The sequence below is a fragment of the Manihot esculenta genome, chromosome 5, assembly GCF_001659605.2.
Source record: "Manihot esculenta cultivar AM560-2 chromosome 5, M.esculenta_v8, whole genome shotgun sequence".
NCBI lineage: Eukaryota > Viridiplantae > Streptophyta > Magnoliopsida > Malpighiales > Euphorbiaceae > Manihot > Manihot esculenta.
The window spans coordinates 31,790,430-31,810,056 of record NC_035165.2 but is presented as its reverse complement, the minus strand read 5'-3'; the positions used below and the strand labels follow the sequence as shown (position 1 = coordinate 31,810,056).

The following is a 19,627-nucleotide window of genomic DNA, read 5'->3' as shown; positions in this document are numbered from 1 at the left end:
AAAATTAATTAATAAATTTTTTAAAATTATAAAAATTAAATAGTAAAATATTTAAGGATAAAATTAATAGAAAGTTTTTAATAGATTTTTATAATGTTATAGATTTTTTTTTTAAAAATTAAAAATTAATTAATAAAATTTTTTGGGGTTAAATAATAATTTTTGATATTATTAATTAAATATAATATATATTATACGTGTATACCGGATATCGTTGTGGGATGGAAAAGATCTAATTTCGTGAGATTAGTCTTCGGGATTTGTTCGTTTCATTACTCAGCACGTGGCGCTACAGGAAGATACGGAAACCGTTCTCCTCCTCTCTCAACCTGCAATAAATTAGTTTCTTGCTTCTGCGACTGTCTTTCAATTTTCTCTACACAGAAATGGATTCTCTGCGTGTATTGCACCTCTCTAATTCCTCCCTCAGAGCCAATCTCCACGGCAAGCAACTGAAATTCTTCCATGCTCCTCTTAATCCAGGGATTTATTTTCGTCTTCGCTATCAATCAAGATCCATTCGTAGAATCACCTGCAGTGCTTCTGCTACTGAAACAAGGTAAGCTGCATTGCCTTTCTTTATGTTACTGTTTGTTTCTTTTTACCCTGCATTAGGATAATCCATAGCGCAATTGGGTGGCGGGATTTTTTCTGGAACCAATAAAAGAGCTTGTTGGGTAGATAAAATTTTAAGAAATTCATTTAAAAATCCACATTTTATACGTTTGATATGCAGAAAACTTCATTTGGCATTCTAAATTTTTAAATCTATACAATTAACGAGTTTCTTTTACTTTTAGTTGCTGCTGGAAAATGTTGGGAAAGCAAAGAATATGAAGACTTATGAAATTAAATCCCATACTTTTTCATTTGGGAAAATCTTATAGGAAATATCTGCGAATCCTAATTACAGTTTCCTTTTCTTTTGCTACTTTTCTTGGAAATAAAAGAGAGTTTATGTGTTTCTATTCGTTTCCATTTAACTTATAAGCTGAATATTATGTGTGTTTTAACAATAATTTTGAATGAAAAATTGCCATGGTATGGAAGACTGTCTTGAATTCAGTAAACAATAAGTTAAGAATAGATTATGTTCCATGTTTTCTGCTTTAACATCTGTAACAATTACCTGATTGAGTTGTGTCTTTGTCTATAGAAGGAATTGATTTCTTCTCCAACAGTACAAGTACAACATATAAATAGCATTGTAAATCTTGTAAAAGCAGTGATTTGTCTTGATGATTCATGGTTTCTTCAAGTTTTTTAGTTTTTCGTTATTGAAATTGGATGCTAAAATTGTTTTCATGGCAGAGAGGAAGAGAAGAAGATGAAAAAAACAAAATCGATGTCAGGGAATGGAAAGGTGAGGCTTAATGTTCGGCTAGGTTGCGAAGTTGAATTTGGTGAGCATGTAGTGATTTTAGGGTCTGCCAAAGAATTAGGTCTATGGAAGAAGAAGGTGCCAATGAATTGGACAGAGTCTGGATGGGTGTGTAATGTGGAGTTAAGAGGTGGTGAGTCTATTGAGTTTAAGTTTGTTGTTGTGAAGAAAGACGAGAGTATGCTATGGGAAGGTGGGGGTAACCGAACCTTGAAACTGCCAAAAGGAGGAAGTTATGAAATAGTCTGTCAGTGGAATGCAACTGTGGAGCCTATGAATCTGTTACCTTTGGATTTGAAAGAAAATGAGGTGGAAAAAGAGAATGTGGATAAGAAAGGATCTGTTAGTGGTGCCACTCTTTTGGAAGGGGAAACTAGTCCTTTTGTTGGGCAGTGGCAAGGCAAATCTATCTCATTCATGCGTTCCAATGAGCACCGAAATAGAGAAACTGAAAGAACATGGGACACTTCAGACCTTGAGGGGTTGGCTCTAACAGTAGTAGAAGGTGATCGGAACGCGAGGAACTGGTGGAGAAAGGTACTTCCATCTAATATGCAATCAGACTTTTCAGAAATTTTTGTGAATTTCTCATTAGATGAGGAAATGAATTTTCTAGTCATCATTTGTAATATGAATGCAGAATTCATATGGTTACAGTGTTTAAAATTTGCAACGACTACTATTTTTTATTAGCTTTTCTGCAGACTCATGGGTATATGCACTTTTATTCTTTATTGCATGTCTTTAAGATTAGGAGATGCACTAATTAGTGGCATATTTGGTATGACAAAGTAGTTTGATTTAGTTTGTTGAAGCAACAATTTTCATGTTATGATGCCTCCCATAACTAAACACTCAATTCTAACTAACAAGTATGGTAGTATGAAAATTGCATTGCATTCTTACAAATATTAAGAATCAACACAAAAGTAGCACATAAAAAGATTAATTTAAAGCACAGGAAGTCCGTCAGAGAATAAACAACTAGAGAATATTTGATTCAAATTTTTTTCTTGGGGATGGGGGGGGTTAATTGTTATAACATCCCCATTATTAATGAATTGCAGAATTACTGATTTGTTAAAGTACTGCACTATTTATTTAACTCTAAAAGTGATAAATTGACTCATGAAATTACACTCCTGCATTGCTGATGCAGCTGCCAAAAGGCTTCATAACATAAAACGTGAAAATAAGACGTTAGACAAGCTACATGTACTCTTAATGACTTCTATGTCTCAACAAACATTGACATGAAAATTTCCCTTATCTCTGATATAGTTATATGGCTTTTAACTCTAACAACTTGGTATTTGATAGAATACTTTGTAAATGAAGAGAAAGGAGTTAGATTATTGCATTTTTATTTTCTCCATAATGTGCTACTTAAAAGAAATGAAGAAATGAATAAGAATGAAGTTATCTAAAAAAGTGTATGACGAGAATTTGAAATAGTTCGTGCTTTAGAAGATGCATATATTGGAGATGGTTATCATAAAATACATGGTACCTTAAATGCAAACTACCTTTGCAACATGTCTTTTAAATTAAAGTATTGCATGTGTCATTGAATTCAAGCCATTGCAAAACAATAATGTAATGGTTATAATGATGCTTCAAAATAGATACTTGCTATATGGATGTGCTAGAATTTGAATACATTTTATTAAAATACTTTCAACATAAAAAGGTTGAAAGTTTATCATGTGGAACACTTGTATATTCATTGTTGATGTAATTTTAGTGAATTTAGTGACAATTTGGTTAAAAAAATAATTACTTTTATTTTCAATCTTAGGAAGAAAGTACCAAAAAGCCTCAATGGCTCAGTCTAGCAATGTCATCTTGCTTTTAGGTTTCATCGAACACAATCAAGTTGGATATTTGGAGTTGTTCGGAATTTGGGATTCATCGAACACAATCAAGGGAAAGATAGAGACTTAAAATGATGTGGATGGAAGTAGTTTTAAAAAAAATTATAATTTTTGAATATAGATGTAAAATTAGGGTCATATATAGCTAAATGACAAAAGGGTGAATTTATCTGACTCTAACTAGTTTGGGAATTTGGGATTAAGACTCAATTGTTGTTATCATTTATTAATTTTATAAATAGAAGTCAAATAGAAGGAATAGGAAGGTAATTGATCTAAGAACAAAGCTTCTAACCGTTGTTGCTTGCACTTAGATTGTTATGGTAGATGGAGTAGCATGAATGTGATGGATCATCATAAATATTGTCTAGTTTGGTACAAAATCTCTTATCTAATGCAATGGCTCTAGTAAGCAGGCACTCCAAGAAGCAAGGTAGGCAACAATAAAGAAGAAGAAGAAGAATGTGAAATGAGAAATAAAACTTTGTTTTTTTCATTCTCTATTTTAATAATGGATCAAGAGACTTTCAATTCTTTCAAAGTCATTGCATCTTTTTCCTCATTCGAGAAGTGATTTTTTTTTCTTTCTATACTTTAATGTGTTACTTGGCGGCTAATCTTGATTTTGAACAATATCTTATAAATGATTATCATATTCATGGAAAGATGAGAAATATTAGAAAATATGAAAGTTATCTAGTTTATTTTATTTATTTATGGAAAGATGAGAAATATTAGAAAATATGAAAGTTATCTAGTTTATTTTAATTATTTAAAAGTATATTGTTTGATTTAACGTTAAACAATATGTATAATATATCATATTTAATTATTTTAATAACTATATTGATCTATCTAGATAATAATTATTATTAATTTTATATATTTATTTATTTTATTTATATGACGTATCTAAACTCTCGTGTTTAAATTTTGATCCATATGAGAGTTAGAAAATTTCTTTTTAGAAAAAGTATTGCTATTGAAAAAAAAAACAATTTGGAAAAAAAACTATTTTATCATTTTTGTGTTTTTATGACTAAATTATGTCAAGTATAATTTTAAATTAATTTTAATACTTTCTAACTGATATATTTAAGAAACTGGTTTTCTCAGAAGCAATTTTTACAGTAATACCAAACAACTTAAACCTCATTTAACATTTGCTAGCTTGTTATATAAATTTCACTTTTCTTTGATTTCTCTAATAACATTATAGGCTAGATTGTGTATATAAATGCTAATAATATATAGATAAGAGGATGAGATAAATTTTGATGTTATTCAGTTGTAGCTGTTTATTAGTGTGATATTGTCTTATACATTCTGGCCTCCTCCTATTGTTATTTTAGTTTCTATTTTAATTAAGTTATGAAAATTAGTAATTTATCCAAAAATTGGTTTGTTAAAAAAGAAATTGACTTTGGTGGTTTTGAGAACAGGACTGAATTGTGTATTAGGCTAAGCATAGGAGTTTCTATAGTTTTCTCAAGGTGTACTAAGCGACGTAGGGTACTTTAGTTCAACATTATGGATGTCACGTTGGTGATCTCTCTCTGTCCCTTTTTCTCTCTATAGACATATATGTATGTGTGGAAATAATTTTCTCAGTTGTTTGGGTCATAAGTGTTGAAAAATGTAAAATAAACAATTTTGTCCTGCTTTTGTTTTGCTATTAACCTTGGTTCCCTTTTATTGTTAAAGCTTGAAGTTGTACGTGAGCTATTGGTCGAAAATCTTGACACTGGGGACCGGTTGGAAGCTCTCATATGCTCTGCTATATATCTGAAGGTTTTGTGTAACTTATTTTTCTTCTTTTTCTTCTTTCCTAATGTATTTCTCTGAGCTTTCTCTTTTATGCAGTGGATAAACACTGGACAAATACCTTGCTTTGAAGATGGAGGCCATCACCGACCAAACCGGCATGCTGAAATTTCCAGGCTTATATTTCGGGGATTGGAACAAATTTCTTGCAGAAAAGATACTTCACCCAATGTAATATGTTATCCTGTTTGATATGATACAGATGTCTCAAACTTTGAAGATATTTTACCTTTTCTTTCACACATAACAGGGGATGCATTATCAGTTGTGTTTTGACGGGTCAAAGTCAAACATCAACTGATTAAACGTTACTTGCAGTCTTGTGGTCAATGCAGGGTAGTGGTTCTTATGCCTCTTCTTCTTCTTCTTCTCCTACAGTCCTTTTGGTCAAACTCCTAGTTTGTCCATTTCTGAACAATAAGTGATTTACAGTATTGAGCCTAGTTCCTTGTTGATGTCAATGACTTTAAGCTCTGATTTTAGGCTTTGAGTGATTTCATGTATCTGTTTTTATCTTTAAGGATTCCAACAGCAGCGAAATTGATTTTGAAGTTCATGTCTTTACATTCTAAGACTGCAATGTATACTTGCTTGCTAGCGTTGAAATTACAGTTTAACAAAAGCAAATGTAGACATCTGTCAAATAAAATTTGAGGGCAAGGATTGGGCTAGTGAAAACTAGCTTATGGTAGGACTGATTACTGTCTTGTGTAGGTGGTAAAATCCTCTTTAGTTTCCTATTCAAATTCCTCATTATTTTATATGTAATTCTGAATGTAACTGCAGTTTTATCTTTCTTGGATTTGTTTTCTTGTGGTTTACTAAATTTGCTATCTATTTGTCATTTAAGTTTTTGGTTTCCCTTTTATTACTACTACTCTTTTTTTGATGTTTAGGAAATACTTGTTATTCGAAAGATCCATCCATGCTTGCCATCTTTTAAAGCAGAATTTACGGCATCTGTTCCTCTAACACGAATCAGAGATATTGCTCATCGGGGTGATATCCCTCATGATCTCAAGGTTAAACAGCATGAACACTTGGTAAGCTGTTTTTGCTCTAATCAGTAATTTATATTAATTACTTATTTTTTATTCTCAGCAAGAAATCAAACACACTATACAAAATAAGCTTCACCGCAATGCTGGCCCAGAAGATTTAGTTGCTACAGAAGCAATGCTTGCAAGAATAACCAAGAACCCTGGGGAATTTAGTGATGCATTTGTAGAACAATTCAGGATATTCCATCATGAACTCAAAGATTTCTTCAATGCAGGAAGGTATAATTGTATTTCCTCCTCAAACTTTATTTATCTTGTGGGCTAAATTTTTCTGCCTTATACCTGCTTTGCTATTATTTTCATGTCTTCTGTATGATGGTATTGCTTTTTGAAGAATGAGAAGAAAGATATAGATTTGTGTAGAAGAGAATCTTGACCCTCTGGCTGATTGGGGGTTTATAGGATTTGCAAAATTCACAAAATAAGATGTACAAGAAGGAATATTTACAGCAGCCAATTATGCTATTAGTATCTTAACTGCAGCAACAAATCAAGCAAGACTATATCAAGGATCTTAACACTTTTATCTCGTAGTATGATCATATTGATTAGATCTTAAATGTAGAGATGTGTGCAGGCTGAGAAAGTGGACACCTGTTTGGGAATGTTTTCCCCTTTTGCGAACTTTAAGGGGGCCCAACTATCACTTGAGATTGGCGCAGGAAAGTACTTGATTTCGTTGTGGCACAGCTCAGTTTTAACTTGGGAAAATGACCTGGCTCAGACCTTTGGGCTGCCTTCAAACCTGATTGTAAAGGTCTGTGAATTTTGCATAGTCTCCTTCATAACAGGTCTGATGATGCAAGAAAGCCTGCAGGTTTAAGAGTTCACGCTGAAATTTGAGGTTTTGTTGAAGTTTGAAGTGGGAAGGAATTTAGTTGGAAAGTTTTAGGTTTAGAAGTGAATAGGTTTTTGAAGTAAAATTATTACACCTAGGATATGATAGGGCTGTTTGCAGGACTGTATTAGGCAACATGACCTATATAAAAGTGTAGGCTTCACATTTATACATCCTTAAGCATCAGTCCAGGAGTACGCACAGCTCAAGATGCAAGATTGCAGGAAGTCTTATTATTCAAAATACTGAGGAACAACATTAAAAACTTGGGTATTTATGTTCGATAAATACAATCCTTATCCTTTAAGGGTTTAGACTTCAAAAAGTAAACTATAATATTGAAGGAATTTAAAAGCATCCTCAACCAACAAAGGCTCTAAATAAAGGGCCCCATAGGTGACTTTCCAGTAAATATGGAATTGCAGAAGTACCCTTGTGACTTAAAAAAAGAACTAATAGCTAGTATTTTAAATAGACACTATTAGAAATCTAAAAAAACTAGAAGATACATAATGAACTCTTTAATAACATTGATGAATAGAGAAGGAGCTTATTAGAGGGAGCTCTTAACACCTTAGACTTATTAACGAGAGAGTTTTAAATCTCAAATGTGTTTGTACTTGTTTTATTGAATAATTAGGAATTTCTAATCAAAGTAGAAATTTAATACAAGCAGCCATTAGATTTAGGATAAAATAATGAAAAATATGATAAGAAACTACTAGATAAATAAAGTCTCTTTGTTATTCATTTGGTCTGTCTATTATCCATAACATCACTTTCCTCTTAGAGCTTGAGCTTGCCCTTAAGCTCAGAGGTAGGGTATGCAGCTTGAAAATAAGTTATGGGCTCTCATATAACTTTGGATTTAGGTAGTCTTGTTAATTGACTGATACTTTCCAAATCCAGGTGCCTGGTTCAACTTTATGCCCCTTATTGTAATGCTCTTTCATGTTTGTTCGTGGATGCCGTAACTGTATCTGGATTTCACTCAAAACTATATCACTTTCTTTTAGAGCATGATTTATTACCTCCACTCTTGCAAATCCAAGAATGTACGATAAAAATGGATAATCTATGCGATCACAAGAGGGAAAGTCGAGTTTGGCATATTAGGACACCACGTGTCCTTCTATCCTCTCAATAGCTTGTTGACCGGAATTTTGCTCCTTACTACTTGTTCTATCTTCTTTGATTCATCCCCCTATTATAGGTTCAAATTGTTTTAAAAATTTGCCAAGTTAAGTCATTCAATTGTGCATCGAATCGTTGCATAATAGAATTTAGCTTGTCTTCTAAATTTGTTAGATCACCCATGATAATTGGATCTGATACCAAGTTGTTACGATCCCGGATCATGAATTATGAAAGTCGAGTTTGGCATATTAGGACACCACATGTCCTTCTATCCTTTCAATAGCTTGTTGACCGAAATTTTGCTGCTTACTACTTGTTCTATCTTATTTGATTCATCCCCCTATTATAGGTTCCAATTGTTTTAAAAATTTGCTAAGTTAAGTCATTCAATTGTGCATCGAATCGTTGCATAATACAATTTAGCTTGTCTTCTAAATGTGTTGGATCACCCTTGACAATTAGATCTGATACCAAGTTGTTACGGTCTTGGATTATGAATTGCATCATGGGATGATGGATAGGAAAGGAGCTCATAGTGAGTTCCTAACACCTCATACTTATCAACGAGAAAGAGAATCTTAAATCTTAAATGTGTTTGTAATTAATCTGCTTGTTTTATTAAATAATTAGAAACCCTTTATACAGTGGAGGTTCTAGTACTTTTAATTAAAATAGATATAACGGTCCGACCTTGACCAATATAACCCAAATAACCTTTAGTCCCAATTTTTATTTGGTTCAAAGTGGTTAACCCAAATTACTCAATAGTTTTTGCTAGCTATTTATAAATCTATCAATTTTTCAGTAAACAATCGATGTGGGACACTACGATCTCCCACTTGATTTTGTGACGTCCTTGTCACATGTTGAAGCTAAAACAATCGATGTGGGACACTATGATCTCCCACTCAATTTTGTGACGTCCTCGTCACAGGTTGAAGCTAAACCAGGATCAAGCCTTGGGTATTGTCGTTTGCTAGTGTCTCAAGCGGCTCCACCTCATTTTATACGGGTAGCTTTTTTTCGTAGATCCACTAGTTCTGCACAGTCTCCTAACCCAGTATGGCTCTAATACTAATTGCTGCAAACTTAAATAACTTTTTGGATCCACTTTCTATTTTGCCTAAAATAATTAATTCAAGTTATTTAGTAGTTTTTACTAGCTATTTATAAACCCATCAATTTTCCCGTAAACAATCGATGTGGGACACTGTAATAGAAGTCTTTCGAATTGTTTCCCAGATCTCCTTGGCATTAGGCAGAAACATATAGTGCTTACTAACCGCTGTTTGCATTGAGAGTTCCAACTTCCAAAGCCAAGACATCACCATTGAATCTTCTTCATCCCATGCCTGAAACTTCCGATTATTCTCACTTGGACCTGTGCCATTGAGATGGCTAATCTGACCTCGATCCTTAAGGAATGTCTTCACTATTTTTGACCATTGGAGGTAATTTTTTCCATCCAAACGGTATGCAGTATTCATATTTTGCAATTCTCCAGCAGCAGAGTTTGGAGAATCTATAGGAAATGTCTTTTAGAGGCAGAGGTTGTGTTCTCGGAGATTTCTGACATTTTTCAAAGAGGAGAAGCAATAGGGAGAATTCATAAAAAAAGGGACAAGATTTGGCGATGAAGGCCTATATGACAAATGGTTAAACTTTTGGCAATGGAGGCCAATATTACTGATGCCGTAAAGGAGCCCAGAGACTGCAAGTGCAGGCTTTGATACCATGAAGAAATTGATAACTGTAATGATATTCTCTGTACAGAAAATTGCAGGTTTAAATGCAAGAAAGAAGTATACAATTTAGGCAATTAAACCTAAATAACTTACAAAACAACATCCTAAAAAATATGGGCAGAAAAAAATACATAATTACAAAGATATTTGACCCAAAGATTTAGGCTTAATTACATAGATATCTGGCCCATAGATTTAGGCTAAAATCTTGGGATCCTGGTGATCTCCAACATCTTCTTAGTAAATAGTTATTAAAGTGGGACAGAAAAAGATGTTCAATGTATCTCAGTTCCAAATTCTTTTGACTTTTAGAAGTTAGTGCAATTATAAGTGTTTTCTTGTTGGTAAAATAGAAGTTGTAATGGACTAGTTTTAAAAATTTGTTAATTTTATATCCATTTATGATCTTGCACTCTGCAGTCTTGCTGAACAACTTGAATCAATTAGAGAATCTTTGGATGAAAGAGGTGCATCAGCTCTTACATTGTTTTTGGAATGCAAAAAGGTAAATAATTTTTCTTTGGAAAAATGTCAAATTTGTTATTATGATGGATGAAAATTAACATGTGACAATCTGCAATAGTTCTATAACAACTTTTTTTATGTTGTTAGAATTTAGTACTATACTGTTTTCTTTTGCCAGTCTACCTCAATTTTCTTTTTTTAAATTATTGTTTTTCTTCTGTTCATGGTTTGTCTGCATGTGAGTGGATTTTGTGCCTGTCATATAAATGTCATTTACTGGTAACTTTTTAAGGTAAAAGTTTATCAATTCTATTGCTTGATAACTAGTCATAGCCCTATACTTTGAGAATGTTGGTTAAATTTTAAGAATGGATGTAAATATACAGTACCAAGCTTAATATAGTCTTTATATTTATATCTACATGTATATAGAATATAATTTTTATATCTATATATATGTATTACATGCCCGTGCACATGCACAGACCTTGCGTATTATATAAATAGTCCAGGAGTGCCAAAGTTGTGAAGGGGATGTATAACTTGCTATCTTATAACAGATTATGAAACTTTTGATTGTGACACTTCAAAAGGTTCTTCTATCCGATGATGCTTTAAAATTTTCTTGAAATTTGAGGCTTGAAAATGTGAAGTGTTAAAATTGTTAGTTGATATTTGTGAGTTTCTCCTTACTAGTTTTGCAGGAAGGTAAAACTCTTCAACTTTTCTATCATTATTATTGGAGAAAAATATAGATACTTTTCTTTGAGTTGCTATTGTTGGTTGGTTTTCATTATCTTACACCATCATTGAGATTGTACATGCATATTTTAATAGCTTTTTAAGCAGTTAACATTAACATTGAAGCAAATTTATTCTGCTTATAGGATATTAGAGATTATTGTCATTATTACCTGTACTAATACATATGCAATCCTTGATAATATTTTATTTGAACAATTGGTTTAAATGCATAGAAGAAAAAGGAAAGGCTTATAAATACTAAGAGGAGAGCAGTTATTTTGTCAGTCTTCCTATATTAGGACTTAGGAATGCTTTACATTGTTTACTTTTTATGAATCCATTGATTGGATTACCATTTTTCATGTATTCCATTAATGGCTTGAGTTCGAAACTATTTTTCCTTTGAAACTCTTTCCCTTTGCTTTTGTTATTCTGTGCAACACTCCAAGATGTTACTAGTTTTAGTTCAACTTTTACTACATTGCTTTGTGATATTTGTTTCCTTGCTGCATCAAATAATGAGTCCATATGCGCATTTCCAGAATTTGGATACTACTGGAGACTCCAACAATAATTTTGAACTGATAAAAACCATACGATCTCTGAATGCTCTAAGAGATATAATTGTAAAGGGTCTTGAAAGTGGTCTCAGGAATGATGCACCTGATGCTGCAATTGCTATGCGACAAAAGGTGAGATATTTCATGTTAATTAATTATTCTTCATGGAGTTGGGGTTTGATGATTCTGCTTCTGATAGCTCCTTTTCCTCTATCATTCTATGCCTTTTTATTTATTTATCTTCGGTCTGGTGGTGATTGCTTTTTACAGTGGCGTCTTTGTGAAATTGGTCTTGAGGACTATTCCTTTGTTCTCCTAAGCAGGTATGCAAATCTTTAGCTCTTAGCTCAAGAATAAAAATTTCCCAAAAATAACTTGAATAGTTATTAAAAAGCTATCAGCTTATTGGACACTAGCAAACTTCAGAACTTAGTTGGCACATTTTCTACGTAAATTAGGCCTGACACAAAGCTATCAGCTTATTGGACACTAGCAAACTTCAGAACTTAGTTGGCACATTTTCTACGTAAATTAGGCCTGACACAAGACAAGAGTCCTTTATTGTTTCCTTAATCATGTAACAAATATATTACTGCCTTAATGACATGTGAGCCAAGTTTTGAATGAAATAATTTTTGAAGTGTGTTATAATTTTGATATAAATCTTGGATTCAAGTAGCTACTTGTAGGCTGACTACAGTTATCTACATCATGTTTGTTCAACCAGCAAAACAAGTAGCTACTTGTAGGCTGACTATACCCAAATGAATAACCCATATTAAGAAAGCACAGTTAGGCTTAAATCATTTCAACACTGAAACTGTTATAATTATCACAACCAATTCATTTTTTGCCTATCAGCTTATTGGACACTAGTACACTTCAGAACTTAGTTGGCATATTTTCTAAACAAGTTCGGCCTGGCACAAGAGTCTTTTCTTGTTTCCTTGAGCACGTAACAAAAATATTTTACTGCCTTAATGATATGTGAACCAAGTTTTGGCTGAAATAATTTTTGAAGTGTGTCATAATTTTGATATAAATCTTTGATACAAGCAGCTACTTGTAGGCTGACTGTAGTTATGTACATCATGTTCGTTCAACTAGCAAAAAATTGAATTGATTGTGATAATTATAATAGTTTCAGGATTGAAATGATCTAAAGCCTAAATGTGCTTTCTTTATATGCGTTATTCATTTGGATTTCAAGACCTTTTGCCTATTACATTTTATTATATATTTGGGATTCATGTGTTGGGTCAATGTTATTGATATAGGTTACTCAATGCACTTGAAAATGTTGGAGGGGCTAGGTGGCTTTCAGATAATATGGAATTAAAGAACGTAAGCCCTTGGAATGACCCACTTGGTGCACTCATTGTTGGTGTTCACCAGCTGAGTTTGTCTGGTTGGAAGCCCGACGAATGTGCAGCTATTGAATCTGAGCTCCTTGCCTGGCAAGAGAAAGGTCTCTTTGAAAAGGAAGGTATTTTCCTTGTTTTTGTTTTCATCTGTCGATTTTGGGAACATGAAATATTTGGTCAAGTTACTATAGGATCTTGAAATTCTTGGTTTGTCCTATTACTACATAGGAAGCGAGGATGGCAAGATAATTTGGGCACTTAGGCTGAAAGCTACTCTTGATAGAGCAAGAAGACTAACTGAGGAATATTCTGAAACACTGCTTCAAATATTTCCACTAAAAGTGCAGGTATAAAAAGTTATTTAAAGTTGTTTTATATTTTTTGGATGCCAAATTTTATTTTGCTATGATATTCCTTGTTTTATTGTCTTGAAAAATTTATTTTTGCTGCGAATATGCCTTGTTTTTATTGTCTTGGTTCCCTTCTTGTATCGTGAATTATTCATGCTTTTATTCTTTCTCCTTCATTAATTAATTATGTACACAGTCTCACATCTAGATTTTGGCAAAAGATAGTAGTATTGTGTTTATAGTAATATTTTCTGGTGCTATATTTGATCAATGTATAAGTATCAAGGAAGTGCTAGGATAGTAGGGTTATAAATAAACTAATGTCAAATTGCATGAAAAACTGTATCCTGGCCATTGCAGATGCTGGGAAAAGCACTTGGAATTCCTGAAAACAGTGTAAGGACGTACACTGAAGCTGAGATTCGTGCTGGGTATGTTGGAAGTTCTTCTACTAATAAAGATTGTAATCTTCTTGGTCGACTTGTATACTTTTATGAGTGATGACTTTCTGATATTAGGTTCTAGCATCCATTTTTAATTTCATTGATAAAGATATTGGCATCTTCTAACTGGCAAATGCTGTTGTAGGGTAATTTTCCAAGTTTCAAAACTCTGTACCTTGTTTCTAAAAGCAGTTAGAAGTACACTTGGTTCTCAAGGATGGGATGTTCTTGTACCTGGAGCTGCTTCTGGAACATTGTTTCAGGTATCCTTGTTAAAGACTTTAATTAGCTGCGTGTAAAAATTAATGTAATGCTATCATAAGTTTATCTAGTGGAAACTATAACATGGTAAAATCTCATTCTTTTCTAAAAAACTATGTTATGTTATTTAGATATTGCATCCAATAAAGATTAAAAGAAGGAAGCTACAAACTTATTGTTAATAACTTCTTAAGAAGTTAACTTAAATGAAACAATGCAGCTAATATATTGTAGCCAATGAGTAAGTTACCTCATTTGTACTCATATGGAACTACATGATATATTTGATGCAAGATCTTCTGCAATTTTACAACTACTTGAGTTTGTTTTATTAGAAAGTTATGTTGGATTGGTTTCTAAATAAGTATTTGCCAGTTTAGGTAGAAATTCTAATACTAGTAGGCTTAATAATTCTACTATAAATATCTATCCTCTAGGTATTTTAGCAGACATTTTTGTGATTGACAATTTATTTGAGAATTAATAAATCTTTGAAAATTTGTTTCTCTTTCCACGAAACAATTCATCTGAAAATTAATAAAGCTTTGACAATTTGTTCCTCTTTCCCTTTGTTTTGTTGGTTCTACATCAAATGTTACTGGATCTTCTAGTGATTTTAAGACTAATATTTTAGAGAAAAATGTAGGAAATGTAGTTTTATTTACTAGGAAGTAATGTTGTTTTGGATTCCTAATAAAGATACAATTTGTATTCTCTTGTTTAAATCCGAAATCTCAATACTAGTAGGATTAATAATTCTACTATTTCTACTATAAATATCTACCTCTCTAACATTTTTGATAGATTTTTTTCTATTATTGAGATTTGATTCAAGAATTTGTTTCTTTTGAGAATAATAAAAGGTCATGGATGCAAATTGACCAAATAAAACTATGAGGACTTGATAAAAATAAAAAGAAATTGGACCAAACGATGTGTTTTGCAACAAAAAAAAGAGAGTAGAGAATCCGTTATAAACTTCATAAATGCTTGGATGGAAAAAGATTTTCTTGCATTTCATATATGAAGGAGAACTTCTTGCGTATGGATGTTGTTAAAATATTTGAACTGCACCAAGTGATTATTGTCAATTAATCTCGTCAATTTCAATTTCATTTCGTTGCTATGGTAAGAAGGGATAAGCATGTGAATATTTTTACATGCATTACATCCCAAAGGAATCACTTGTTAGGTATTATTACATTCAGTTGCTTTGGCTTCAGGTTGAGAGCATTGTGCCTGGATCATTACCATCAACCATAGGACCTGTTATTCTTGTGGTTAACAAAGCTGATGGAGATGAAGAGGTTTGCATGTGTCATATCATACTATGTTCTAACCACTTGCCTTTTGTTAGACCATTTTTTTTGTTGCAAAGAAATAGAGAGAGTTTCAAGGTTAATCTGTATTGCAGGTAACAGCTGCTGGTAGTAACATAGTGGGAGTTGTGCTTCTTCAGGAGTTGCCTCATTTATCTCATCTTGGTGTTAGGGCCCGGCAAGCAAGTTCCTTTCCTAAGAATTAAAAGCTATCCCATGCTCTTGCAATACATATCGATGAAGATTAACTGATTAACTGATTAACTGTAATTGGTTTTGGTTTTTTGCAGGAGAAGGTTGTCTTTGTGACATGTGAAGATGAAGATAAAGTTGATTATATACAAAGTCTTACTGGAAAATGTGTGAGGTTAGTGTTTGCCCCTTTTTCTTGGGTTTTTTTTCTTTGGGGTTGGGGGGTGGGAGGGGGTTGGTTGTGCTCCATATGATGGTTGTTTTTCCCTCTTTGATTTGCAGGTTGGAAGCATCCTCGACTTGTGTAAATCTAACTCCAGATTCGTCAAATAATGTTGGTGAGTTTACTGCAAAAGATATCTCTGGTAATGGTACACCTACAACTGAAACCTCTGGATCTCACAAGTCAGCTATCCAAAGTTATTCTAACCAGGTATGTTTTTACTTGCTTATATATTCCTTAAGCATCAAATGTTTGTAGTCGTATTTCATCAAAACTGACAAGCATTTAATTTTGTGAAGGGTTTTTCTTCTGGAGGTGTTATACTACTTGCAGATGCAGATGCACTTTCTTCTGGTGCAAAGGCTGCTGCCTGTGGTCGTTTAGCCTCTTTGGCAGCTGTTTCACATAAAGGTTTGTTCGTTTTTCTTTTCTTTTCTTTTCTTTTTCTTGAGTTGCCTTATATTTTTATAGAGGAAAAGCTACGAGCTAGACCTAAATAACCTTTCAAGTAATCACTAGCTCTCTTCTATATGATATTTGTTTATGCTAATTATCTTAGTTTAACACACTGCCTTCATGATTTGAATTTTGAATTGGTAATTATCTGTTATTGAAGTTTATGTGATATATCCTCAAGAAAATTATCTGGATAAGGTGAATATTGGCAAACTAGAGTCAAATATACCAATATTGACAAAATAATTAGTTTGGATCAAAATAATGTAAAAATTTCATTAGTGTCTGTGCAAGATGTGTTTCATTCCCAAATCATGTATTAGAAATACAGCAATTTTAAGGTAATTCTAAAGAAAAGAACGTTCGGATTTTTACCAAAAAAATTTGTGCTGTGTACTGTACCCAAATTTGTAACTATTCATGATTGTATGATTTGCTTAAATTTCTTATACGCACATTAGGAATTGCTGCTATAAAATCTGCAATTTGAGATCAAAGAATAAATAGGTTCAGCAAGTGAAAGCCTTGTGCAGCGTATACCAATCGGGCATGACTAGTTATTCACAAGACATGTTGCTATTTGCTACTTTAATATTGTCTGTGATGAAATTTTTTTTGTAGTCATTTTTATTTATTTTTCCATGGGTTCATAAGATACTATTTGTCTTCTCGTCTTAAAGTAACTCATCTAATATCATGCTTAATGATGCTCATTTATTTTGCTGCGATTTCTCAAGTGAATATGTTATTTTGGCAAACAAACTGATTGATGTATTTATGAAATATGAAAACATAAGTGAGCTCATTTCAAGAGTTAGGCGGTCAAGTGAGAGCCATTTGTGAGTGGTACAAACACATGAATTTGAGGGTTAGTACGGGAGAGATTCGGGCATAAGGGTAATTGTTTAGAATGCAATGTTTAGTATCATGTAAATCTCTTATTTTCTTGCTGGAAATTCTTTTATTGTCTTTAACCTCGGATGTAGGACTTGAATAGCCTAACAACAATAAATTCTTGAGTGCTCTGTGTTTTCCCACTTAATCAGTTGATAAACTCCTAAACGGTGTCATTTTCTTGATAGTGACACAATAGTTAAATTTATTATTATTCTTGAATGAAGTGTGAAGTTATATAATGATCATTGAAGCATATAAACATTCATCACCTTATGATTTTATGCAGCTGATATTGTGTGAAACAATTAATGGATGGTTACCCTGCAAAAAATTTTGCTCATGATTTGACTGTTGAAATTAATATTTAACAGAATGTAGTAGTCTCAAAGTTGGAAAATTATAAGCGTTGCTTAGGTGTAGTGCAATAATAATTTACCTACTGTCATCAAATGGTCCTTGAATCCCTTGATTTCCTTAGTTTGCTTGATTCTTGCCTATAAATTGAATTGTCAGTGCTGTTATGGAAATTCTTTTTAAATTACAGTTCATAGTGACCAAGGGGTCCCAGCTTCATTTAATGTGCCAAAGGGGGCAGTTATTCCATTCGGTTCTATGGAATTGGCACTGAAACAGAGTAAAACCATGGAAACATTCAGGACACTTCTAGAACAAGCAGAAACAGCTAGACTGGAAGGTGGTGAACTCGATAAACTATGCTCTCAACTCCAGGAGCTGGTCTCTTCTTTGCAGCCCCCAAAAGATATACTTGATGGAATAGGACGAATATTTCCAGGAAATGCACGTTTAATTGTACGTTCTAGTGCCAATGTTGAGGACTTGGCAGGAATGTCGGCTGCTGGACTTTACGAGTCGATCCCTAATGTTAGCCCATCAAATCCAACTGTATTTGCAAATGCGGTAAGCCAAGTATGGGCTTCACTGTACACTCGCAGAGCTGTTTTAAGCCGTCGAGCTGCTGGTGTGTCTCAAAAGGATGCTTCAATGGCAGTTCTGGTACAAGAAATGCTTTCACCGGATATCTCATTTGTGCTTCACACTGTCAGCCCAACCGATCGAGAACATAATTTGGTTGAAGCTGAGATTGCTCCTGGGCTTGGTGAAACCCTAGCATCAGGCACTCGGGGCACTCCTTGGCGTCTTTCATGTGGGAAGTTTGATGGACTTGTACGAACAATGGCATTTGCGAATTTCAGTGAGGAAATGCTAGTATCTGGTGCAGGTCCTGCTGATGGGGAAGTCATTCGTTTGGTTGTAGATTACAGCAAGAAGCCATTAACCATTGATCCAATATTCCGTCGTCAGCTTGGCCAGCGTCTAGGTGCTGTTGGGTTTTTCTTGGAGAGGAAATTTGGGTGTCCTCAAGATGTGGAGGGCTGCGTGGTTGGAAATGATATCTACATTGTCCAGACACGCCCACAACCATAGTAGATATATAGAAGTTTCCTGGTACATATTTAAGAAGGCTATTTTTTATTGTATGGATGCAACATTTGCATTGGCAAAGGGAGCCTGGCAGTAATCTATGTTTCAAATAATAAGCCATGCTGAAAGAGGCCCTTTGTATTTCAGCAAGTCGTAGTAGATAAAGGGTTATCTTATCAGGGTATGAACGCTTGATTAGGTAACCCCTCTTAACGCCAATGTTTTTAGTGCGTCTTGCACTCATATGAGTTCTAGGTATACTCTTATCATTTGCCATGCGCTAAAATCAGCCTTACTATTCATTATACCTCCAGACTCTATGGCCTAACTTAAACCAATGAAAATAAATATAAATAATTAATTAAAATTATACAAAATATTATAAGTTATTACAATTAAAGTTTGGAGAGTTTCACTCAACCTAATACACAACTCAATAATTAAAAGAGTCTAATTCAACCCTTGTATCCATTATATTTATAAACTAAAATAAATTGCGGAATATTAAAAAAAGACAAAATACATTAATAATAAATAAAATTACTAATTACAATTTAATATGCTGTAAGGAAAAAAATACGAATTTGACTCTAAATGCGAAATGCTACCCTTCATATTGGGAAAAGAAAAATGTTAAACGGTAATAGATAAATTTAGTGAGTTTTTCTCGATTTTATTGTTTAATTGGTGAAATCTACTCGTAAGAATAGATGAAACTGTCTAAGACACTAATAAATGGATTTAATTCTAATTTAATAATTATAGTTAATATAGCATAATAAAACACTAACAAACTATAATATTTAAGAATTTAATTCTAACTTAATAATTATAGTTAATATAGCATAATAAAACTGTGACGAAAACGTAAAAATGTTAAGTAGAAGAGAATGTAACATTCAATTGCAATTGAAATAGGATTTTCATATTAATTGAAAATATAATTTAAAAGAATGTATATAACATTAGTTCGCCTATTAAAAATAATTTGAGTTAATCATTTCAGATTTAATAAATTTTTAAAAATAATTTTAAATAGTTAGAGTTAAG

At 33.0% G+C, this 19,627-nt stretch overlaps 1 protein-coding gene across 1 annotated transcript; it reads left to right on the top strand.

The window, feature by feature from the left end:
• Window positions 1-258: 258 nt before the first annotated feature.
• Window positions 259-18,796, top strand: LOC110615148 (phosphoglucan, water dikinase, chloroplastic). Its single transcript, XM_021756870.2, has 19 exons — window positions 259-559; window positions 1,312-1,918; window positions 4,960-5,046; window positions 5,119-5,250; window positions 5,976-6,101; window positions 6,181-6,359; window positions 10,281-10,365; window positions 11,612-11,761; window positions 11,900-11,952; window positions 12,907-13,115; window positions 13,222-13,340; window positions 13,704-13,774; window positions 13,932-14,049; window positions 15,271-15,354; window positions 15,462-15,548; window positions 15,657-15,733; window positions 15,841-15,991; window positions 16,081-16,192; window positions 17,679-18,796. The coding sequence occupies exons 1-19, from the start codon at window positions 387-389 to the stop codon at window positions 18,578-18,580; spliced, it is 3,522 nt and encodes a 1,173-aa protein (XP_021612562.1). The 5' UTR covers window positions 259-386; the 3' UTR covers window positions 18,581-18,796.
• Window positions 18,797-19,627: the final 831 nt, after the last annotated feature.